Source organism: Agelaius tricolor, unplaced genomic scaffold, assembly GCF_023055355.1.
Source record: "Agelaius tricolor isolate 1412-34295 unplaced genomic scaffold, bAgeTri1.0.p SCAF_21, whole genome shotgun sequence".
NCBI lineage: Eukaryota > Metazoa > Chordata > Aves > Passeriformes > Icteridae > Agelaius > Agelaius tricolor.
This window is the reverse complement of record NW_027269281.1, coordinates 12124959-12150360: the sequence shown is the minus strand read 5'-3', so window position 1 is coordinate 12150360 and position 25402 is coordinate 12124959. Positions and strand designations below refer to the sequence as shown.

The window sequence follows — 25402 nt, the reverse complement described above, 5'->3', positions numbered from 1 at the left end:
GTTGCCTACTCAGCATTCAAGCATTTTGGATTGAGAAAAACCTGATGGATTTTCACAGAATCACAGAATCACTAGGTTGGAAGAGACCTTCAAGATCATTGAGTCCATTTCCTCTCAGTTGATCTGAACACTCCTTACCACCACCTGAGGGTGGCATAAACATTGTAAATTCCACAAGTGATAGAAAATTGAGAGAACCAGGATTTGGCTTAAGTTTCCTTACACAAGATTTTTTATACACAAGCATACAAATACAGTACTTGCACAAGCAGTTGAAATCTACTGTTTGTTGAAGTTTAAACTCTTTCTGAGAAAATGCCCAATTCAGATTAAGACAATTTTGTTTGCTAAGAAGGCAATTATTTCTGAATTATTGAAAATCACTGAATGAAACCAATTCTGTGAGGCTGGGTATTTTTTATTTAAAGTCACCCATTCAATAGTGGAACTTATTTTTCAATGAACTTATTAGCATATTAAAAATCAAATGGATGTATTTATGAGCTATATCTTGTACAAAAATTAGAAATGGTTAATTGCAAGTAGGTAGTTCTTACCTAGCCCAAAAAAGAAATTCTACTATTTGGAAAGCAAGATGTAGAAAGAACTTGTTGAGAGGAGACAGCCTGGGCTAATCATGTATCTTTTCTAATTGTGAAACTCCTCCTCGGGTGTTGGGCACCTGAATTGCTCCCACTGAAGCCACCGGATTACTTGAGTCACTAGAGCTACGTATATAAGAGCTAAAACTCTTCCAACCTCTACTCTATCTTGCTCGCCCTGGGAGTGGGAGTTTCTTTCTCTTCCAGGGCGCTTCCGCTCCTCAATCTCGCTTCCGGTGCAGCCATTTTGTTCTTTGGCTTGTTGGGGTTGGACTTCGGTCGCAGCAGTTGGTGATAGCGGCTCCTCAGTGATTCTAGCGACCCGCTTGCGCCTGCCATGTCGGACTTCGACAACAATCCTTTTGCAGACCCGGACCTCAATAATCCTTTCAAGGTGAAGCAGCAGGGGACAGGGATGCCGTGAGCCTTCCTCAGTGCCGCGGCGGGAGCAGAACAAGCTGCGTGAAGCTACGGGTGTCCTAGGGAGGGAGTGTTTTCGGCTCTGCTGTGTGCTGGGAGGTCGCTCTCAGCCGCGGCGGGTCGGGAAGGCGCAGCGCTGTGGGGTAGTGCTGGCCTCGGGAGGGGGGAACAGTTTTATATAATGAGATTATTTATTTTCTTTACCTTTGAAGCTGCTTCGTGTGCTTGTGTAAAATCACAGAGTAGTGTGCAGAAAATTCACGTCGCTAGAGGTTAGTGTCCACAATCTCCCAGCAGATTCACACAATACGTTTGTAAAGACAGATTCATCTTATTCCTGTCATTAGTATGGCAGGGAAAGGAGAGGGGAGCATCATGTGGAAGAGTTATTGCCAAGGTCTAAAGATAGATGCAGTTTTTTTCTTTAATATTTTAGTTTTACTAATTTTTTGTGATCTACTTTGTGAGATTTCCCGTGTCTATTCTCATGCCTTTTAATAAAAAGATTACAGCAGATATTCTTACTTGATGTTGAATCAAAAAATATGTTCTCTGGGAAGATAAAGGTTAAGCAGAAACCTCTAGTTTGCTCAGTATTTTGGGTAGTTAATTCTTTTGGAAGTCTAAAAGGAAATTATTTTTCAGTTTTGGTATCTCCTGAAAGTAAAAAAAAATAGTTGATAAAACAGATTTTTTTTTCAAGTATTTGCTTGCTTGGATTGATCATAAAATATTGTTGGTTTTGAGTCAGTGGATATTTAATTTATCTCTTTTTTAACAATTATTATTATTCAAATGTGATACTTTTCACCACAGGCTGCAGGGGAATCTCAGCTCCGGCGCCTGGAACACCTCCTCCCCTTCCTTCTTCACTGACCTTGGTGTCTGCAGAGTCTCTCACATGTTCTCACTTATGGCTGCCCTTGCACAGGAGTTTGCCTCCCGGGCCCCCTTCTTAAATATGTTATCCCAGAGGCACTACCACCATTACTGATTGGGTTAGCCTTGGACAGCAGCGGGTCCGTATGCACTAGCATAGGAGACATTTTTAATAGTTCTATATGTTTGAGATATATGTGCTGCGGTTTTCTGGTTTTCTTTTGTTTGGTTTTGTTTTTTTTTCCTGACTTTTCTTTTTTTGATGTAAACACTGGGGTGCTGCTTGGACCTGACTCCTCATTATACCAAGTGTGATACTAATCTTTGCTTTTGAGATTGATATTATGGGGGAGGGACTGCAAGGAGCAGATAAAATTAAAGATTAGATGGAAAATAATTAATTAGGTTGTGCTGATTTGTTAAAATTCCAGTCTCCTGAACTAATTCAGATCTTTAAAATGTCATCTGAAATGACTGTGTGACTTCAGTGCACCAATAGCTGCAATATCTGGTTATGAAAAATGGCCTATACTTAAATTATGCTCTGATTGGTATGACTAATAATTAAATTAAAAGACCAGAAACTCAAGGTGCTGAATTGGCAGAAGCTTAGGAGAGATAAGGCTGGAGAAGGACTTGTGAACTGGAAGGAGTGAACAAGAAGTTGAGTGAGCAAGATGATAATTAGTGGATAAGGAGCAGGGACTTGAAATGGCTAGGTGGCTGAAGACAGCCAGGTTGTGGCAAGGAGTTAGTGCAAGGGCAGGTCCATTTCGGGTAGAAGTACTGGTCCACTAGGACATAGCCTTCTCAGTCCGAGATTGGACAAGGCATTTTACAGTTGTTGCATTCAGCAGCTGACATCAGATATTTGAAATCTTTCTTAGAAATTGCCTATTTTCTGTATTTGCAGAGGGTAGCTGAATTTTTAATCACTTAAATCATGCAGCGGGTTGAGGTCTCTGGATATTTGGTGGTTCCAGCAACACTGCAGCTTTGTGTTAGTGTCTGTATATTATCACCTATTGGAACTTGTATTTGTGGCATTTTTCTCTTTCTTTATATTAAAAAAAGCCCTAAAAAATAATGTATTTGAACTTTATTATCTAGGTGAAATATCAAATATGGAAAAATAAGTTATGCCAATGTAGACTTACTTATTCCAATAGAATATCATAGTTATCACTTTTTTAACCACTAGGATACATGTCATGACATACAAATTTGATAGCATTCATTTAAATGCCACTTTTTCTTTGAGCACGTGGTCCTGCACAGCATTTGTTCTACATGTTCATTACTCACATCCTGATTAACTTCTAAATTCAGTGTTTTATTATTCTGCAGCAATAAGTAGGAGTGCTTTGTAGTTATTCTTGCTGCATTTAGATGAGTTTGCATTGGCTCCATTTTTAAAGTGAGATGCAATGAGTGTAAGGTGAATGGTTCACAGTAATTCTGTGTATTCCTTGGGATGTCAGGTCTAATTTTTTAGAAATATTTTAAGTAGTTTTGAATTATGAAGTACAGTTCCTGTTGGCATCAGTTGTTCGCTGATGTGTTCAGAACAATTCCAAGTCCAGCAGCCTACACCTGGACATCCAGGTAGTCTATCCATTCTTATGTTCTGAAGATGCAAACACCTTAAATTAAGCCACAGAAACAATGTAGTGAAACCAGGCATCACATGAAATAAGTACAATTTTTCTTCTTAGGAAGTTAGTGTGGTCTATGATAGTGGGTACTTTGGCTCTTCTGCAGAATCAAGCCATCCTCTCTCTAGCACAGAAAAATATTTAATTCTTGAAGTTGTTTTCTCAAGCTAAACCTTAAGCTTTTTTTTTTTTTTTACTGTAGAGTTCATTGGAGGAAAAAATTACATCTTTTTGTTAATATTACCAGTTCAGGTAGAAGCTGAAGCAGAGGTGCTTTTGATATTATGGGACACTGTTTCCTCAGCTTCATTTTTCTGAAATGCTTTTCCTATTGCTGAAGGTGTTGGAGGTACTTCTGGGTAGGGAAACCAAGAGTTTACAGAAAACTTTTTTTTTTCTGTGTTCTTTGGATGTACAATTGTGGAGTCCAATGGTCAACACAGAAGGACAGTTGTCTTCCCTTATCTGTTTAGAGCATTTTCCTCTTAAAAATCAAATGTATGACATGGTGTTTCTTTTAGACTGTGTTAATCTAGTTTTATAAGAATCATAGAATCATTAAAGTTGGAAAATCATTGTGTCCAACCTTTGACCAAATACCACCATACCCACTAAACCATAAAGTGAAGTGCCATGTCTACTCATTTTTTGAACACTTCCAGGGATGGTGTTGGGGATTAAAATAAGTTTACTTATAGAATATTAGAAATTAATTGTGTAGGTTTAAGTTGAATTGTGACTTGCTTACAGCTTAGCATGAGCATGCCCTACTCAAAAGTCAGCGTAGGTGAACTCTAAATGAACTCTGTCAGCATGAATGGCTAAGCAGGGGAGGAAACAGAGAAAGACTGGATACCTTCAAATAAGGGTTGAGACCCTGGAGGGCCTCAAGGCTGGCCCAAGCTGGAAGATAAGAGCAGTTAATGGTCTGCCCACACGGACATGGAGAAAGAATCCAATGAGGTGTTAGAAGACCCGAGACCTGAAATTGCTATCGGACCAAGAGATGCATGCAGAGCGTGTGAAGATAGGGTGCACAGACTGTTAGGGCATAAAGGCCCAGGGATTTCTTTGTTCTGTTGCCCAGAAATAGAACAAACCTTCCCAAACAATGTTAGAATGATAATATAAAAGCAAACCTTTGCTTAAAAGCCTTCAAGTAGACAATATGGCAAAACCTGCATGTGATACAGTATTTCTACAACTTTTATAAGGTTAGTTGATTAGTAAACCTGTCATATATTGTCCAATTAGAAGTTTAGTATGTTTGGTAATATTTCCCTGGGTACTACCCCACTGGAATTGGTTCAGGGGCTTCTTTACTCCACTTTGTTATGTCTTCCCAGATTCTGGTTGGAAAATAGAATGCCTTTGTAGTTGGTTCTCTTCTTCAAAATAAGACAAAACAGTATTTTAGGAATGTGTTAGAAGGTTAGCTTATTGTTCCAAAATGTAAGGAAAAAGCGTAGGAAAAGTACTAGGAGCTACAACCATGCATTAGCAATCTACAAAGCTACAAATATATAATAAATATTAAAAAACTAAAAATCTTTAGATATCAATTTAGGGTCCCTCTCTGAAGGCACCCAGCTTGAGCTGTAATAAACTGACTCTGCCTCAGAACCTAGGGTTCCAACTATTCCTTAACAGGTGGTGACTCTACCACTTCCCTGGGGAGCCTGTTTCAATGCTTTAACATTCTTTTAGTGAAGAAATTATTCCTAATATCCAACCTGAACCTCCCCTGGCACAACTTTAGGTCATTTTCCCTTTTCCCGTTGCTAGTTGCCTGGGAGAAGAGGCCAACCCCCACTGTGCCACAGCCTCATTTCAGGTAGTTGAGTGATTAGGTTTCCCCTGAGCCTCCTTTTCTTCAGGTTAAACAACCCCAGCTCCCTCAGCTGCTCCTTCTAGGACTTACATTCCAGACCCTTCATCAGCTTTGTTACCCTTCTTTGGACATACTCCAGCACCTCAATGCCCTCCCTGTAGTGAGGGGCCCAGAACTGGCCACAGTGTTCAAGGTGTGGCCTTACCTATATTGAGGACAGGGGGGCAATCACTTCCCTAGCCCTGCTGGTCACACTATTTCTGATACAAGCCAGGATGCCATCGGCCTTATTGGCTACCTGGGCACATGCTGGCTCACGTTCAGCTGGCTGTTGACCAGCACACCCAGGTCCTTCACTGGGCAGCTTTCCAGCCACTCTTCCCCAAGCCTGTAGCACTGCAGGGGGTTGTTGTGACCCAAGTGCAGAACCCAGCACTTGGCCTTGTTGAACTTCATACAATTGGTCTGGGCCCATTGATCCAACCTGTCTAAATCCTTCTGCCAGAGCCCTCCTACCCTCAAGCAGATCAGTACCCAACTTGGTGGTGTCTGCAAACTTACTTAGGGTAAAATCAATCCCCTCATTCAGATTATGGATAAAGGTATTTAACAAGCTCAGGATGATGTCGTTTCGGAGACAGAGATGGATTTTTTTTTTGGTGAAAATAAACTTTTTTAGAGTTTTATATGATATGATGATATGTGTTGACTTGTTGCTTGTATACATATGCATACATTTACAGAACTGTTTTCCCTTCTAGGATCCTTCTGTTACACAAGTGACAAGAAATGTTCCACCAGGACTAGATGAGTACAATCCTTTCTCTGATTCAAGAACAGTAAGCGCATTTATTTATTAATAATATCATTTATCTTTTTAGGTAAGATTTGTAGGGTATTGTTTTAAGTGTTTGAGACTGATGTAAAACATCCAAACTGGGGGAAGAGAGGCCCTGTGGAAAGAGATCTGTAAGTTTGGATTGATGGCAAGTTGATTATGAGTCAACCATGTGCCCTGGCAACCAAAAGGGACAAGTGTGTCCTGAGGTGTATCAAGCACTGCATTTCTGTCTGGTTGAGGGAGATGATTGTCCCCCTTTACACTGCACTGGTGCAGCTTCACCTTGAGTACTGTGTGCATTTTGGGGCACCTCAATATTAGGAAGGACATCAAACTATTAGACTGCATCCAGAAAAGGGCACCAAGATGGTAAGAGGTCTTGAGGGCAAGACTTATGAGGAACAGCTGAGGTCACTTGGTTTGTTCAGCTTGGAGAAGAGAAGGCAGATGACCTTGTTGCAGTCTACAACTTCCTCAAGGTCAGGTAGCAAGGAAGAGGTGATGATCTCATCTCTGGTGACCAGTGATAGGATGCCTGGAAATGGAATGCATCTGCATCACAGGAAGTTCAGATTGGGCCTTAGGAAAAGGTTCTTCACTGAGGGGCTGGTTGGTCCCTGGAACAGGCTCCCCAGGGAAGTGGTCACAGCACCAAGCCTGCCAGAGTTCAAGGAGCATCTGGACAATGCCCTCAAGTCATATGGTTTGGTTTTAGGTAGTCCTGTGAGGAGCAGAGAGTTGGACTTAATGATCCTTATGGATCCCTTCCAATTTGAGATAGTCTATGTTAAGAGCTAGCTAGAGGTAATGGAAGATGTGTAAGGATAGATAGGCCCATCAAGTATTTGGAGGATTCAGTGGATAGGTTGACTTAAATGATCTTTGACCCTTAAAGGAAAGGTGACTTGCTGAAAGGGGCCCAAAACAGAATTGAGTTTTGTCTTGTTGTGAATGGAATGATGCACTTCACTTAGAGAAGCAACAATAATTTTATTTATTGATATAAAACACTAAGTTAACGAGATTTAATGGTAAATGTGACTGGTTTGACAAGATTTGATGGCAAGGTACACTTGATTATTTACTGCATAGAGGACACAGTCAGATAAAGTGGTTGAGAAGACCCTTCCATTGAGTCATGAGGTTCAGAAAGGACTCCTTTGCTTTCTAAACTCCTCAGAGAGGAGTCTAGGTTCAGTGGAATTCAATCCTAGTCTCAGACTTGATCAACAGTTTATGTCTAAAGGATTATATGTGCAGAATCAATCTTTTGTATCACTTAGCTAAGATTTCAAAGTTTAGCATGCTATTAATCACCAAGCATCTATTGTGGTAAGGTGTGGAAATCACATATCCTCTAAACAGAGAGAGACATAGCTCTCTCCCAGGGTTTTCCTGGGAAGCTGTGAGAAGATCCGAGAAAAGAATGAGAAACAATTCTTATCTTCACTTGCTGCACCTGGTATTGTGAACATGTAGAATGTGTTATGGAGATTTGTTTAACAAAGAGTGGTTTCTTAATTAACCAGTGGTGATGGGTTTTGATCTAAGGACCAATCAATTCCACCTGTATTGTAACTGTCTATAAAAGCAATGGGTTTCTTAATCAAGATGGTTTGATCAGCCTTCTGTGAATTGTGGAGTCAATGCTAATTATTACCCGTTCAGGGATGCCATGCAATGACAGATGGTTTGTGTGGTGATAGATCCATGGTAAGTAGATAGTGAAGCACTGCTATTTGTTATTCATTGATTTGTATGCTTTGGGTGGTTGAAGTTGTGTTGTTTTATCATGTACTAAAGCTTTATATGCAATATAATTATAAGCAATATACATATCAAAGTTGGAGTTAGCAAAATCACAACTGAGTGAAGCATAAGATTAAACACTCCTGTTGCTGTTGGTGACCATCCATGAAGAGTTTCCCAACAAGGTGTTTTTCATCCTTCTTCACTCTTTCTAAAACATGGTGTATCCCTTCAGTATCATGATAAACCATGATTAGAGTTTTGTGTCCATCGTTTTGGACATGTTCTAGCAGTTGACATGGGTCATCATGTTGTAGTAGTTTCTTCACCAATGTAAGATTCATTCTGATGGGAGTAGGCAATAAATCTTTGCTCAACCTATAATTAGATTGTAACAATTGATAAGAACTAACAGGAGATGAATAAGTCACATCCAATAACTTTACTAAAGTTACAAACATGAGTCATTTGAGTGATTGCTTACATCTACAGTAATGTTATCTACAAAAATGAAATCACAAAGGGTTTTCATACAAACACATCCTTATCCAACATATATGAGTACAGTTTCAAGGGTTTCATCAGGATGTATTTCAAAATGACAAACATTTTGTTCAGTGTCAAGACAAATGTCTTGGGCTTTGGTGTTACTCTCACAAATAAATCCTTGTTGTCTTCATATAATGCATGCATTAACGTCATTAGTTTGCCATTTATTTCTGTTTTGTTAGGCCCATGCTCTATGTTCTAATGGCTAGAACAGCTTCACGGTGATTTAATACTAGCACAATGATCAGGTATATGGTATATGCTAAAACATTGTGTATGGTTAAGACAAAAGCTGTGGCCTTATTGTTGATGGGGTCATAAGTGAAATTTACTAAATACTACCAGAATTGGAATTCCCTTTCAAATTCAGCTGCATTATCCCAGATTTTCTTTCAAATTTCAGTGGGTAAGGTGCTTGCTTTACCTTTTCTTATAATTGATGGTACCATAGATTGCATCCACAGTTGAGCTTGGATACAACTAAGAGCTAGCATTCACTATTAGCTGGTGATCCTTTTTGTCAATCCTCTCCTGTTGAGGTAATATATCTGATAAGAGCCATTGGTTAGTTCTTAATGCTAGTAAGGAAGATCGTAATAGATGTTCCAGTTGGTACAAATCACTTGTTACTGAGTTTATTTTGTTTGCTAGGACTTCAGCATCCATGCTATTACTCCTAATCCTGTCCTCAGGATACTCGTCACATCTCTCCTGGATCGTTTTGGAGAGGTGAGGGTCCATCCATGCAGCCATGCTGACCACCCTGCATAGGATGTAGAGAGGAGTGGTGAGCAGGCAGGTTTAATTGCAGAGATATTGATCTGCATTGACATTTTTACTCATTTGAGGGACCATGAAGAATTAAATAGCACTTATTGCTGGCCTGTATATTTGATGGCATAGGGTCCAATTTTAGAAATCTGTGGGGATAAGGTTTCAGTAGTCTTATTGGGGGTCTCAGAGGTAGCAAAATGCATTGTGGAGGCTAAGTTAGTTTTTGTTGTGCCAATATACATTATCCCAACTACAGTTGTGGCTATATCGCCACATGTGTACTACTTCCTTTTCTATATTCTGTTTGAATATAACGCTTATTGAACAGTTACTGGCCTTGTAACATCTATTCCATTTTTTGAAGGAGGTATTGAGAGGGACCAATCTGATTTTTGTTTATGCCTCAACATATGTTACACATGAAGTGGGAGATTCCTATAGGGACTGTGCATATACTGGCAGTCCTGTACCCAGGGAGACTTTGCCTGGCAGCCAATCAGGGCAGAGAAAGCCTCCACGATCGGACTGCGAGCGACCCCCCTACTTGCTGACAGGGCAAATGCCCAGATGCCCACGAAGAATGCCTGTAAAAAGTGCCCACTAAAAATGCTCGAGAAGTTGGGCTATGGGAGGAGCCTTAGCACATAAAAACAGCTAGCTGCAACACAACAGGAGCCATTTTTCTTTGGGTACCTTGGAGGGAGCAGGGGCTCACCTGTAGGGTCTGCTTGCCCCCCCTTGCTTTTTCCTTCCTGTGGTCCTGCTTTCCTGCCTGTACCTGCTTTGCCCTGCTTCACTGTTCCTGCAAACCAGCTTGTCATTGCAATGACCTCATGCTCCTGTCTCCCCGACAGAGCGGGTGCCGCTGCAGCCAGCCACCTCTGCTGCGTTTCCTGTGCACAGCCACTGCTGCTGTGTTTCCTGCGCTGCCTGCCGCACCAACCTGCTGTAGCAGTAACCCGTAGCAACCAATTTGTCACTGCTGCTTGCACTCAGCTGTGCCTGCAGCCGCAGTGCCCTGACCCTGAGAACACACGGCTGCTCCAGGAGTGCGCCCATGGCCACAGCAGCCTGTTCTCCCTGATGGAAGGAACACACAGCCTGCTGCTGTTTGGAAATAGCATCCAGTTCACCATGGGAGCTATGCAGACATACTGCGGTTCACAGCACACACGCTCTGTCTGCCAAGCCAACACTGACAGAGGGCCAGGGTTCTTGTGGTAGTGCTGTCCCTGTCTTCTTTCTCCCTCTCTTTTTCCCCTTTCTGCTACTTTTCCTATCCCCCTTTGTAGGAAGACTTACTCTTTTTTATCAATAAACAGTTCTCAGATATAATATTGCCACATTTGCGCTTTCTTTTTGTCAGAGAAACCTATGAAAAGAAATCCTCCCTGATCCCCTCTTTTATAGCGGAATGAGACAGATATATTGAAAACTGAGTAAGTATATTTTCCCATTGTTGGTTGGAGATTGTGTTTCGCATATTATGTGTCGCAGACATCTTTTCATGAAAAATTCTTTCCTTAGGATTTTTCCTCCTGAGAAGCTCAGAGGCCTCAGGAACAAAATGTAAACAATGGTTATCTGCTGCTGTGGAATGCAACAGGTGGATCTTTGATTGGCCCATCTTGGATGTTTATAATTAATGGCCAATCACAGCCCAGCTGGCTCAGAGAGAGAGTCCGAGACAGCTGCCTTTGTTATCATTCTTTTCTTTTCTATTCTTAGCCTAGCCTTCTGATGAAACCCTTTCTTCTATTCTTTTAGTATAGTTTTAATGTAATAAATATCATAAAATAATAAATCAAGCCTTCTGAAACATGGAGTCAGATCTATGTCTCTTCCCTCATCCTAAGACCCCTGTGAACACCGTCACAATTATGGTTGTATTTCCTTCTGCCAAATTCATGTTATTAGGTGGGGCTCCTAAATTTGTGCAATTATAGCTTGTTTCATAAGCAAGTATCACTGAAATGTATTTGGGCTTAAGTGTGGTTATGACCATTACCATAGTGATTTCATTGCAGATAAAAGAAGTGAGGGTCTCCATCTGATGGGTTGAGCTTTTTGATGTGTATGCCAAATTTGGTTCATGTTGGTGCTGATTACTCTTGCACAAAGGATAAGCAGTCCTTCAGTGGTTAACTTCATCTTCAGTGGATGCATGCTGGCATCATTCCGGGTATTGTTCCTGAAAGGTAAAACCATACATGTCTTGGCCGGGTTTGTCTGGATGGATTACCCCATTAAAAAAGATGGGAAAATCCTCTGTGCACTAATTCTGTGCAGTGCACAACTGCTGTCAGTAGCTTCCCAAACTGCAGCAGTGCGACTCAATTGTCAGCGTCCGGCTAGCTCCCAGTACTGCTAGCAGCACGAGGGGGCACTTTTCCCGATAGCTGGCTTCGGGATAGCGCCTAAGGCAGTGCCCAGCTTGCAGCTGTAGGCACACCTTGTGCAGGACGGAGTCTAGTAAAGGCTGCAACCAGCGGAAAGAAGACGGCGGACTCCAACTGTGGCTTAATCCAGGCTTTAATGAATCCCGGAGGGACCAACAGGAGAAGACGGGGGGGTGGGGGGGGGGCTGACAGCAAGTTTTAAGGGGTAGGGAGAACAAGGGAGGTGCCAGGCATTGGGCCAATGGGGGTACAGTGGGGAGTGGGGTCCAAGGGATTGACACGTGGGCAACACCAACAGGAAACATTCTGGGGAGGGGCCCCGGTTCCTCAGCCAACCATCAAACTCCCCTGCTGGAACATTCTAGCAGTAAGGGTGGGGAGTGAGAGTGATTTCGGGGTACTGGGGAGGGATCAGAAGAAAAAATACAAGGGTTTCCAGGGAAACCAGGGCGGAGTTTAGGGGATACATTGTTGGCTGAGGTGGAGCCAGGAAGACAGACAGCTCCAAAGGCGGGAAGGGAGAACTGGGGCAGAACCATTTTCAGACAGAAGGGGATTGGAACAAACCAACCTAGTAACTTAAAACACACTGCAACACCAAACAAGTGGTCCACTGTAAAAGCATGGTAATACGGATGATGTTTTGCTGCTACCTTTCCCGAAAGTGTCTTCTGAGAAAGCTGCTCGGGCAAGTACAGACAGTCACTCAATCCACACTCTCACCACAGCTAGGTCAGCGAAGAAAGATGGAAAGGGTCTCTGTATAGAGTTCCAGCAAGGTTTATTGTAGAATCACACTGAAGGAATCCAGGGACAAAGATAAGCAAACAGTGTGGGGCCCTGGGTTAAGTATGGGGACTGGAGCCAATTATTTAGTGGCACAGGGGTAGTACAAGGGGTAGGGCAAAGGGCAGTGACGTATGAGGAAAGGGCAGATTAACGTAATGCTGCAGGGCATCATGGGAGAAGCCCCTTTTGACTCACCCTGAGGAGTGAGATATTCTCAAAGCCTCTGGTAAATTCTTCCAAGGCAACATCCTAGAAGTTTCCCTAATAGGCTCAAAGGCCTCCACAGTCCACAAGGTCATAGGCACAGTTCCAATCTGGTAAACTCACCATAACAGATTGTCCTTGTTGCAGTGGTATTGGGGGTTTTCTATCGTTGGCTGGTGGAACATGAAGTCCCACTTTTGCTAAGAACGTACATCTCACAAGACTCCCAATGGGCCCATCTGTTATTTAATTGATGAAGTATTTTGGAAAGTTGAGCAGCCCACTAGGCCTCATGTGGTTTAAGGCTTCCTTTCAATAAGGCATTCGCCCTTTTCACTATTTCATTTGATTTGGGCTAATATGGAGTGTGGAATATCCATGGAATTTCTTCCTTTTTAGCCCATTCTTTCACTTCCTTACAGGAGAAATGTGCACCAGTATCACTTTGGATGGTATCTGGGGTAGTCAAGCTTGAAAACCAAGACAACAGCCTCCATACTGTATTTCATCTAAATGCCTTTTTTTTGGCCTTATGGCACTTAGTTGCCATATGTAGGCTGGAGACCACTTTCACTCCTGTGAGGATGTATTGATATCCTGCAGATGGTTTGAATGGCCAGATAGAATCAATTTGCCAGGTAGACCACCTTTACTCTGTTCAGCAAAGTAAATTGCTTCTCTACCAAGTGTGACCTAATTTCTGATGCAGTCATTCTCCCAATTGATACCACTCAGAATTTAAGTGGTCCTCTTTTTATCTCACTGATATTAGTCAGTTCATCCACCTTTTGATTCCAATGTGTGGCTGGTTTATCATTCTTGGCATGAACTTTCACCTATCCCATCTTGAATGGTGTTTTTCTGCCTATATATAGCACTAATTTCCAGTCTTCAGTTCTTCAAACCAGAAATCTGTTTACTTCCCAGTTCAGTGATTCTGATTGACAGAGTCACTGTGTGGTGCCAGCCCAAACAGCATAGGAGTCTACATACATCACTTTTTCTCCATTCTCAGCTGCAAGAACAACTGTTTCTATTTCTCCTACTTGTGCACTACCTTCACCTTCTTCTGTTACTTGTTTGCCTGTGTTAATGTTTAATGCAGTAGCCTTTTATTGGCATTTACCATTTATCCTCCTTGCTGAGGCACCAGTGAAACAGAAATCTCCTGTCAGTGTTTGTTAAAGGGAGGTGCATTTAAAATTGGTGAGGATTTGAAAGGTTGGTGTAATGCTAATGGGTCTGCATTTATAAGCATTTGAAATGTGGTTGTTTTAGCTTGTCCTTCAGTTAATTCTATTCCCTCTGCAATCCCTGTCAAGTAGGCATACTATTTCCTGCATGTAGATTTTTGTGCAATTCCTTCTGGGGGAGGAGTACCCTTTAGGATTACTTCCAGCAAGTTAAAGAGTCCTCTGGTTTGCACAGGTTGTTCCTGATGCATTTGTTTCAGCTTGTATTACTGCTCAGACTAAAGATAAAAGCCCCTTTTCCTGCTTGGAATATCTCTGTTCTGTTTCTTTAAAAGCAGTCAAACTGAACATTAAAGGTCTCTTAGGTCTATCTGGGCCGCATTAAAACAGGTTACAGTAGGTTCAATGCTCAACAAAATCCCAGTCTTCTATAATGGCGTCTTGGAGATGTACTGGTCACAGCAATTGATAGATTCTTAATTCCTGTATTAGGGTTTTAACTGCCTCCTCATGTTCTGTATTCCACATCTACGGTTTTCCCTTTTGTAAAAGTGAATGGGGGGGGGGGGGAGCAATGATAAAAAATCCAGGTACATTCTTGTATTGGGTTTGCATGGCCTGGTTTTAGGTAGCAGGGGGGCTACAGGGGTGGCTCTTGTGAGGAGCTGCTAGAAGCTTCCTCAGTGTCCAGCAGAGACAACCCTGTTGCCTTCTTGTGAAGGCCGCGATGACCTGGTTTCAGAGTCTGGCAGTTCGATCTCCTTCGTGGGATCCCTTGTGGCCAATAACAGACGCTGACACCAATGTGGTGGACGGTTAAAGGCCTTTATTGAAGGGTCTTAGGGGTATTTATGGACTAAGGGGTCTCTCTACGTCAGACAGGGGTTTGGCTATACTTTCTAGGGTTAGTATGGAGTGGAAAGTTACTGGCATGCATAGGTTAGGGGGGCTACACGTCTGGCTACATTCCAAGGGTGATCCTTATCTATGGGGAGGGGTGTAGAAGGATTCCTGTAACTTTCCGTTACAGCCCGAAATCTTCCGAGCGCCTGTCCCTGGCCTACCACACTTCCCCCCCCTCTTTCACAAATGAACAAGGTAGTCTTATACATAGGCACTAAAATGAGGTAGGAAGTTGAGATCTGATTAGGGAAAAGGGTCTTGGGAAACCTGAGTAAGTTTCTGCCAGGCAAGTCTCTGGTGACTGGCAGCGTCCCCTGTTGAATTCACAGGAATTGTGGCTGTCCCAGGAACAGGATGTTAGCCCGTTCCAGGCGGGCCTGAACGAATGAGACTAGCTTGTTCAGCAGGCATGGCCCGAAGGTAATAGCTAAAAGCAGCATTGCCAATGGACCTATTAGGGTAGAAATTAGGGTGGTTAGCCATGGTGATTGATTGAACCAGGATTCGAACCAGTTCTGTTGGGCTTCCCTGTCTTTCTGTCTCTGAGCCAGTCTGTTTCGGAGTTCTGCCATGGAGTCTCTAACGACTCCTGTATGGTCAGCGTAGAAGCAGCATTCCTCTTTCAAGGCGGCACACAGGCCCCCTTGCTGCATGAACAGGAGATCCAGTCCTCGCCTGTTCTGCAGGACCACTTCTGAGAGTGAAGAGACTGACTTTTCTAGGAAGGAAATGGATTTCTCGATCCTCTGCAGGTCCTCATCGATGGTCATCTGCAGCTGGGACAGTCCTTGGTGTTGAGTTGCTAGGGCTGAGACACCTGTTGCCGTTCCAGCCGCTCCTAGGCCGAGCAGCATTGCGATAGTTATACCTGTTAATATTTCTCTCTTGTGGAGCCGGTTGTTATTTTCGGAAAGGTGGTACACCTCTTCGTCTGAGTGGTACAGGATCCTAGGGATGATCAGAACTTGAACACAAAAGTCGTTAGAGTTACCGAATTTGGCAAGAGACACGCAGGGACTTACTCCAGATCTCTGGCAAACCCACATCCCAGATGTGGATGGGACTACCCACTTACTATTTTTCTTGTCGGGCTCAACTACTTTGGTGCAGATGTCGCCTTTCCGCTTAGCTAGGGTTGCATTGCCGAAGCATCTGCCCTGACCTGTGACTTGACTCAGGGTAATTCCTTTGCGGGGTGTGTCCCATCTGCACTGGCGAGGGGCATCGGCTGTGGAATAGCTGAAGGGGGTATCTAAAGCGACTCCTTCATAAAAGGGGGGTTTAACATCGTAACAAAGCCAGCAGGACTCGGTTAGGTTAGGGTTAGATTCATTCAGGGATAAAAAGGTAGCTTCTAACATGCGAAGGATTGGGTTCGAGCCTGAGCTGGCTGATTGGCCTATCTGGAAGGCTTCCTCATCGCCAGTCGGGACGTCGGTGACCCTTGTGGGTAGGGGTTTGGGGTAGGTCATGTTTCTCCCTTTCTGTGTGCTTTTGCCTGTGGGAGCATAGGGTAGGAAGATCCCCTGCCCCACTATGGGTTGGCATAGATGGGCCGTCTCGCATCCATAGCGGGAGGGGGCTGAATCCCGCACGTCCCCTCCCTCTCAAAAAGCATACGGCTTATTTGCACTATATGAAAAGGGAGTAAATCATCATTGCTAAAAAGACCATCCACGAGAGTGGAAACCACCCCTGAGTTAATTCCTTTTTCTGAGATGGCTTTTACTGTTGTTTGAACGTCTTTGGAATTAACGGGAGTATACGTTCTTTGCTGGTTCCCCTGGGGTCCCGTAATTCTCACCGGGAAGGCATGCACCGATGCTGCGGATGCCCATTCCGCGCATTCGATTTTGATTTTACCCCAGTCGGTGAGTTCGTATTGGGGCTGGTTCCCGGTTGTGTTAAAAGTTTTAATTGGTTTCGTCCGAAACCGCATTGATTCTGTTTTCTCTGCCTCCGAGTCGCTGCTGGACTCAGTGGGCTCCGTAGAGCGATCCGGGGAGCTGTGGCTCCCTTCAGAGTCGGAAGTCGACTGCCAATATACTTCCGGTCTCTGCTGCCGTTTTGTCCGGCTACGGCCCCGCTCCTCCCCTCGGGGGCGGTGCTGATGTTGCTGGCGGTGCCGCCCCCTGGGCTCGCCCTGCCTCCCGCAGGGAGGGATTTCTCCCATATATGGTGGCATCAGTGGGCGCGGCTCCCGAGCGAGTGCCTGCCCTCTGTCGCACCCCCACGCATGCGCGTCTGCTGGGACCCTCGGCTCTCGGCCGTGCATGGGCTCAGCGCTGGTTTCCCGCACATGCGTGTTCGCGGCTGGCCGCGGTTCTGGGTTCTTCCCGCCGCGGGCCGGCGGGCTCCACCCCTCTCCCCAGCCACCCGCGCCATATTCAAACGGGTAGGGCGGCGGATCCCCTCCGCCGCTCGCCCGCGCGCCAGCCCTCTCGATATTTCGAGCCTCTGCCGCCAGTCCCTCCCAAAAGGACCGTGCGAGTCCCTCCGCTTCTTGCGCTAAGTCGGCTAGCGGCGGGGAAGGGTTGGGCGAGGGGTCCGCGGGCACCCCGGGGGGCTCCGGAGGTGGTCTGGGCCCCGGCGGGTCCCCCGAAGGGGTCAGGGGGTCCCCCGGGGGCTCCGAGAGCTCCGGGGGCTTTGGGCTGAAGGAGGGATGGGATGCGCCCGGCCCCCCCGTCTCCCCGCTCTCAATCGGGTCGCCACCAGGGGGGTTTCGCGTTATCGCCCCCTCCCCCAGCTGCGGCGAGATTAACAAACAGGAGCGCGCAGCATTCCACGTCTCCTGTTCTTCTAATGCTTTGCGTAGGGCGGCTTCTGCCTTCCCCCACGCTTTCAGGCTTTTGCTGCTGCCTGTGGCTTTTGTGTCCTCTGCTAGCGCGACAGTACATTTCTGCCACACCTCAGAGTGTAATATATCTATGGGTCGAGAAATGACCCCAAGCTCTAAGAGTCTCGTCAATGCGAGATTAAAATTCCTGAGCTCACATTTGATTCCCCATTGCATATGTATCAAACTTACGACCTTCGCTATCGCTTCCATACGAATCGCGGGTCTCTGGGGCGTCCCCCTGCTTCGCTATGGCCGTTCCGGCGTTGAGTGCTGTCCCCTGGCCAGGAGTACTCCCGTCGCCCGGACTCGTCCCGATCCCGGGTTTCGGCACCACTATGTTGCCTTCTTGTGAAGGCCGCGATGACCTGGTTTCAGAGTCTGGCACTTCGATCTCCTTCGTGGGATCCCTTGTGGCCAATAACAGACGCTGACACCAATGTGGTGGACGGTTAAAGGCCTTTATTGAAGGGTCTTAGGGGTATTTATGGACTAAGGGGTCTCTCTACGTCAGACAGGGGTTTGGCTATACTTTCTAGGGTTAGTATGGAGTGGAAAGTTACTGGCATGCATAGGTTAGGGGGGCTACACGTCTGGCTACATTCCAAGGGTGATCCTTATCTATGGGGAGGGGTGTAGAAGGATTCCTGTAACTTTCCGTTACAGCCCGAAATCTTCCGAGCGCCTGTCCCTGGCCTACCACACAACCCCTGGTGGCTCCAAAGATGGACAGGCTGCTGGCCAAGGCTGGGCCAATTAGAAGTTGTGGTAATGCCTCTGTGATAACAAATTTAAGAAGAAATCAAAACAAAAATTTGGGGTGCAGTTTTAATTACGGCCAGAGAAGAGTGGAGTGAGAACATGTGAGAACAACTCTGCAGACACCAAGGTCAGTGAAGAAGGAGGGGGAGGAGGTGCTCCAGGCACCAGAGTTGATTTCTTTGCAGGCTGTGGTGGGGACCATGGTGAAGCAGCTGTCTCCCTGCAGCCCAAGGAGGTCCACAGGAATGCAGAGATCCACTGGGATGCAGCCTGTGGAGGAGCCTCATGCCAAAGCAAGTGAATGCCTGGAGGAGGCTGTGAGCCCATGGGAGACCCATGGAGAGAGGGGTCCTACTCCCATTCTGGAGCAGCCTTTCCTTGAAGGACTGCACCCTGTGGAAGAGTGACCCATGCCACAGCAGTTTGGGGAGGACTGCTGCCTGTGGGATGGACTCACATTGCAGCAGGTCGCAGAGACCTGCTGCTCTTGAGACGGAGCCTCATCAGAGAAGTGCGTGGAGAACTGTCTCCTGTGGGAGGGACCCCATGGTACAACAGGGGAACGACTCCTCTCCCTGAGCAGCAGGAGAAACCATGGTTGATGAACTGACCGTAACCCCCATTCCCTGTTGTCACAGTTTGACATGGGAGGAATTCAGGGAAGTAAAGCAAAAACTTTTTGTGTAACTGACAATCTGTTAAACCACTAAGAAGCTGAACATGCTTCTGTGAAAGACACATGTTAAAGATGAAAAACCTGGGAACTTCTCTCTTTTCCAGTCAGCAAAGAGGTAACAGGCCCAGGTCCTAGCCCCACCCCTGTCTCAGCCAGGCCAGGCTGGGTGGCCCTGCCCTGGGCCGGGCCCCTTTCCCTGGGCTGCCCGCTGCCCCGCCCCCCCCCCCCCCCCCCCTTCCCCTGTCGGACTCCGTTCTGGCTGGGCCGTGCTCTCATCAGCTTCCAGGCAGGAAGGGGTGGGAGGCTGCAGAGCCCTAGCCAGAACAGGGCTTAATGCAGCCTTCGCTGGGTTTTGGGGTATCCTCATCTGGCTGTCGCTGCTCCGGATAGTGCAGCCTTGTTCAGCACAGCTTGCCTGGGCTCCTACCTTAGCAGGCTTAGGTGATATCAGTTCTTTCATGATTATCAGCTCATTTTGTGATTTCAGCTCTTTAGCTTGCTAAGTGCCTTAGGCAGACGCAGGGAGAGAGAGGAGAAGCGCTGCGTGTGGTTCCACAAGAATGTCTTTATTGGCAGTCTCTGCGAGGGTCTCAGGGACAGTCTTCTGCTGAACTAGGCAAAAGTAGCTCTTTATATAGGGTATAGGAGTTTTAGAAATTGTATAATAGTAAAGGTCAAAAGGAAAGTGACGTATAGTCTTACAGAGAGATAAGCAAGGGTCTGAAGGTGGAAAAGGGGCTTCTTAGGTCCAGTCATCATGACTAGGCATTTCCTATCTTAGGCTGCTGACCGCCAGGGAGGCCTTGCAGGCTCTGTGTCTGCTACAACTCCACTTTCTGTATTTAGAAAAAAGGTGTTGCCTATAATTCTTTTGAAACAATGAACAAGGCATGAGAACATAGCTAATACAATGACAATTACAAGGAAAATCCACAACATTCCCTTAACCAAAGATTCAACCCATCCTGTTAATCCCCATTGACCAAAAAGGTCATTGACCCAGTCTGGGTTGTTTTCTACTTTCAAGTCTTTCACAAGTTCCTTCAGTTTCTGGATGTTCGCATGGATGGATTCCAAGTGTGAAGAGAGATTGAAGCAGCACATCCCTTCAAAGTCTTGGCAGCCGTGTCCATGGGCAAGCAGCAAGAAGTCAGTTGCTGCTTGATTTTGAAGTGATGCGTGTCTTGTGGTTTCTTCTTCCTTTAAGAGATCGCTCAGGGCAGCCAATGTAGTGTTAGCTTGTTTACTGAGCCAGCACCCAAGGTGATTGATTTCACCAAGGGCTTTAACTGCAGCTACCCATGGTTAGAACAGGGAGACAGCAATCCTTTTTGGTTTGTTCCAATCCTATTATTTGGGATCGCAATTTTCATCAAATTCCGTGTAGGATCTTTTGTGGCGTTATAATTCACTTTCATTTTTCCAGTTATGTAACAGGGTGTGTTGTATTGCACTAAATAGTTTATTTAGTTGTTGTCTTTGCACTGGGTGATGGGAAAAAATTTTACTGGGTATGTCAGGTCACGTGGTTGGTTTATTCCCCCTCCCTTTCACATGGTTTCTCCCTCACATACCCCCCCCCCCTGTTTCTGTATCCCCTGGTGGTCTGTCCCACGGGTGGCCCCTCCCCTCGCCCCTCCCCAATGGCATCCCATTGGCCATGGTCCTCTTTCCCCGCCCCCTTTTCCCTTGGGTATAAAACTCCACTGCAAGGGTACTACACCCTCTTTCCTGCCTGGGTGGTCGCTGTCTTCAGAAGTGTCCTGGCCCAAGCCAATAAACAGGATACTCGCTCCCACATGTGGAAGACCGCTTCTCGTCTCCTACTTCGTCTATGCAGTCCGTGTGGGCTAAGGGTTTGAGCTAACCGAGTCGGACTTATATAAAGCCAGAGAGCCATGGATTTCTGCAAGGGTGATATTTGGAGTGAGGGTAGAAAGTTTTCCAAGGGTACAGGGACCTCCTTGGAGCTGTGAGGGGATCCCAGCCCATACTCGGTCACCACAGATGAGAAACGTTCCCTTGGGTAATACTTTGGGGTGGAGAGAGGATACAGAGATCACACAAGTGGTGTAATTACACCAATTGGGATAGTTATAGGCTTTGTTAATGGATGATATGTCTTTTTGGTATGTATTTTTTGTCTGGTCAATTTCTGGCCAATTATTTTTCGGACGTCTAAAGTAAAATTTGACACAGTATGTAGCCTTAGAGGACCCCAACAGGTCCAATTCTTGGGGTTCCTCTAGAGCATTGGGCAACATTTTTGTCCACTCTTCCCGAGTATCAGCCACATTGGGTCTCTTACCTGTGGTGTGGAGGAGCTCTGAGTTATAGACAGGCCAGTCATCTGCTACGAAGGGAATTCCTACCAGACATGTGGAAAGTGGGTTATCAATGCTTCCCGTGGATAAGCACGTGTTATCCTGTTTTAATGTTTTTGCTAAGGTTACCCAAACATTATGGCTGGGCTGTGGGCTAACCCAGCCGAAGGCATGTGGTACGGTAAAGAACATCCAGGTAGCAGTGAGGACAGCACCAACAGAGATATTTTTCATCTTTGGACAGGAATGGGGCTTCTGATAGGGAATATAAGCAAAACTTGTTATCTTTATGGTGGGAGGGGAGGGTTAGGGTTTTCTCCCTTGTTCCTTTCCTCCGTTCCTTCCCCCCCCCCCCCCCCAGAATCTCTGCTGGTCTGAGTGACTCTGAGATACATACAAGCCTCTTTTTCCCAGCCCGGCAGTCGAAGGAGGAGTCAGGATTTTTCTGTTCTCAAATTTGTTTATTATTTCTTATCTATAACATTCTTTCTCCGACCCGACGCAGAGTCTGTCTGGCAGGTCGGGTTGAGGCACACTGGCCGCCCTCAGGGGGGTGTTATCTTTTTATACTAAAAACTACGTGTACATTATTTACCATAACTTCCCAATACCTATCACCTATGTTAGACAGTGAGTTTCTACCTTCTTAAACCAATCCAAAAGTGCCAGCATCACCTGGAACATGGAGGCTAGGAAGAAGAAAGAAGAAGGACAGGGCACGCCCAAATTCCTCCATCTTGGGACTCTGATCCCCAATTCTAAAAACCCCAAAAATCTATTTTTCACCCCGTGACAAACTAACCATTATTCTACTTAAATTCTTTTGACTTGTAATTCTTCATATAAAGGTGGTGATTTGCTCCATGGGTCAAAATAAAAGTCACAGGTGTCTTGGGCTCTGTGCCAAGGTCTCTGAGCCCCCTGGCAGGGTCTCAAGCCATCCAGGACAGCCAGAGGCATGTCCTGGGTTACGACACGCCCCCCCTCTTTTTTTTTTCTAAGCTAAGGATGGGGCAGTGGGTATAAGGTTATGGGTTTTTGGTAAGAGTTGAGAAAGGGGAATAATACGTTTTTTTAGGGTAAAAAAGGGATAATAACATATAATTCAGAAAACAGTTTTGTGTTCAGGCTGTGTCTGGCTTATGGCTTGATGCAGCAGTATGTTGTTCAGCTTTCTATTTTGTCTGCTGTCTTGTAATGGGGTGGTCTGTTCTGCATGTGGACATTCGGCGACCTCTTTGTCTCCAGGCAGAACTGGTTTGGTTTTGAGGAGGTCTTGTGTTTGACTCAGGGGAATTTTTGTCAGTGTTTGTAGGAGTAGTGTTTGCAGTGCTTAGGTATGATTTTATGTTTTTTCCTGGGTACCATCTTGGACCAGATGATAGTAGAACACATGCATACCCTCTTCCCCAAGTAATGAATTGGAAAGGCCCAGAAATTTGGTGTGTTTCTGGGTCCTTTACTAGCACAGGTGGTTTCTCAGTGAGCTTTGCTTGGGTGGTATTTGCGAAGTGGCGAAGTATTGAGGGGTCAGGCTCTGATGTTGTACAATTAAGGAAGTTGATGACATAGAGAGCCTTGCAAAGTCTTACAACTGTAGATATGATTCTTGTTTCTCTGCGCTGCTGATTGAGGACTCTTTTGAGGGTTTGATGTGTCCTTTCTATGATGGATTGTCCTGTAGGATTTGCAGGTATGCCTTTCTTGTGTTCTATTCCCCACTCACTAAGGAACTCTTTTAACTTACGGGAAGGCTGAATCTGTGACCAGATTAAAGGGTTCATCTTTGAATTTCCCAAAGGCTCTGACAACAGCTGCTAACTCTGCAATCTGAGGAGATCCCTCCACTATTTGGATGTCAGATTCCCACTTTTGGGTCTTAGGGTCTTTCCATGTCATTACTGACTTGTGGGATGACCCTGAGCCATCTGTAAAGATGGTTAGAGCTTTGAGAGGTGTTTTACTTTGGACTAATTTTGGGGTCAGATGAAATGTTATGTCACGATTAAAAAGTTTGTGTTTTGGGATATGAACTGAAATTTGGCCTGTGCAGCTATCTAGGGCAAACTGGAGATTTTCATTGGTCTGGAGAAAATGCTCCAGGTCCCCAGTGGTCAGTGGCAAGTATATGCATGTGAACTCACACCCTGCAAGAGAGCAGAGGCAAATTCTAGCCTTTTTTATTAGATGTGCCATGATTTCTTAGAAGGTGGTAATTGTCTTTGAAGGTTGGTTGTTTGTAAAGATCTATTCCAGTATTAGTAAAGGGTCTCGAAGTTGAGTGTCCCATTGAAAAATCAGTCCATAGAACCGAGGTGCTTTTCCCAGAATGACGAACTGGAAAGGTTGGGCTCGAAGCGATGGGCTTTGCGTGAAGACAGGGCTTCTTGGACCTTGGTGATGGTGTCTCTGGCTTCTGTTGTGAGAGTGCATGGAGAGTCCAGGTCTTCGTTGCCATGGAGAAGGTTGAACAGAGGAGCAAGGTCCTCTGTTGTAATTCCTAGCAGTGGACGTACCCCGTTGATGGATCCGCACAGACTGTGTAAGTCTCTCAGGGTTTTTGGGTCGTCTCGGATGGCGAGCTGCTGGGGTACAATGGTCCTTTGCTAGATCTTGACTCCAAGGTAAGTCCATGGGTTGGTGTACTGTATTTTGTCCTCACGGATCTCGAATCCTGCCTTTTCTATGGTTTCAATGGTCTTTTTAACTGCTTTGTCTAAGTAAGCTTTTTCTGATGCACAAACCAGAATATCATCCATATAGCGGTGGATGATTGCATCTGGAAATAGGTTCCGAACAGGAGACAGGATGTGAGCAACGTACCACTGGCCTATAGTGGGACTGTTCTTTAGTCCTTGGGGAAGAAAACGCCAATGATATCTTTTGAGTGGAGCCTCTCTGCTAAGAGTGGGAACGGAGAAAGCAAACTGTGGAGCATCCTGGGGGTGCAGTGGAATGCTGAAGAAGCAGTCCTTAATATCTATGATAGCAAGTGTCCAGTCTCTAGGCAGCATCGATGGTGCGGGCAGGCCAGGCTGGAGGGGGCCCATGTCCTCAATGACCTCGTTGATTTTGCAAAGGTCGTGGAGGAGCCTCCACTTGTCCATTCCAGGTTTTTGCAGTACAAAGACTGGAGAGTTCCAAGGGCTGGTGGTCTCAATGATGTGGCCTTTGGCAAGCTGTTCTTCCACAAGGGCTTGTAGTGCCTGCAGTTTGACTTTAGAGAGGGGCCATTGTTCGATCCAGATCGGGTCATGGCATTTCCAGGTGAGCCGAAGGGTATCTGGCAATGTGCGCTCCTTAGTGGCCCTGATTAGAAATCCCAACTGGGAATACGTAGGGAAGCTCCGCCTTGGGATAGAATGTCCCTTCCCCAAAGGCTGATGGGGGCTCTTACCAGGAATGGGCGGATGCTTGCCAACTCTCCTTCAGGCCCTTCGACAAGGATGTTCTTGCTTTGCATGGATACTGTATCTCCACCAATCTCTGAAATCATGCCTGCTACAGGTTGTAGTTCCCAGTGTGCTGGCCATTCTGAGTGGGCGATGATGGGTCACCTGAACACCCGTGTCCAGCATCCCCGGTAGGTGGATCTTCTCTCCTCTGCATGTAAGACCACACTCAATGGTAGGCTTGCTTGGTCCCACATCTTATGCCCACATTGCTGTAGGGTTGAGAGGAAGCTGTTCCCTGTGATTCTTTGGGAGTAGAAAGGCTGGTGCGATTGGAGTTCCCCTTGAAAGGAAAAATGGTAAGTCTGTGCAGTACATCTGGACAGAGATTTCTTGTCCCGAGTGCACTGTTTGTACTTCTGGAACAACGAAGATTTCCTTTGGGCTGTGGAGAGTGTCACCTATAATTAAGATGTCAGAAGGACCACCTTTTGGCCCACATTTGCCTGTGGGAACACGAAAAACATTCTCATTATAAAGTCAATGGACAGAGCAGTTACCAGCTGGCACTGGGTTCCCATCTGTATCACTCTGTGTGTTGGATCCTCTTCATGTGGTCCAGAA

The 25402-nt window shown here is 45.5% G+C and overlaps 1 protein-coding gene across 1 annotated transcript in view; it reads left to right on the top strand.

The window, feature by feature from the left end:
- Window positions 1-846: 846 nt before the first annotated feature.
- The window catches only part of LOC139598991 (secretory carrier-associated membrane protein 1-like), a 98306-nt gene continuing 73750 nt past the window's right edge, over window positions 847-25402 (top strand). Inside the window, exons 1-2 of the mRNA XM_071445923.1 lie at window positions 847-996; window positions 6149-6226. Of these exons, the coding sequence (XP_071302024.1) occupies window positions 940-996; window positions 6149-6226 (135 nt within the window). The 5' untranslated portion in view covers window positions 847-939. The remainder of the gene's footprint in view (window positions 997-6148; window positions 6227-25402) is intronic.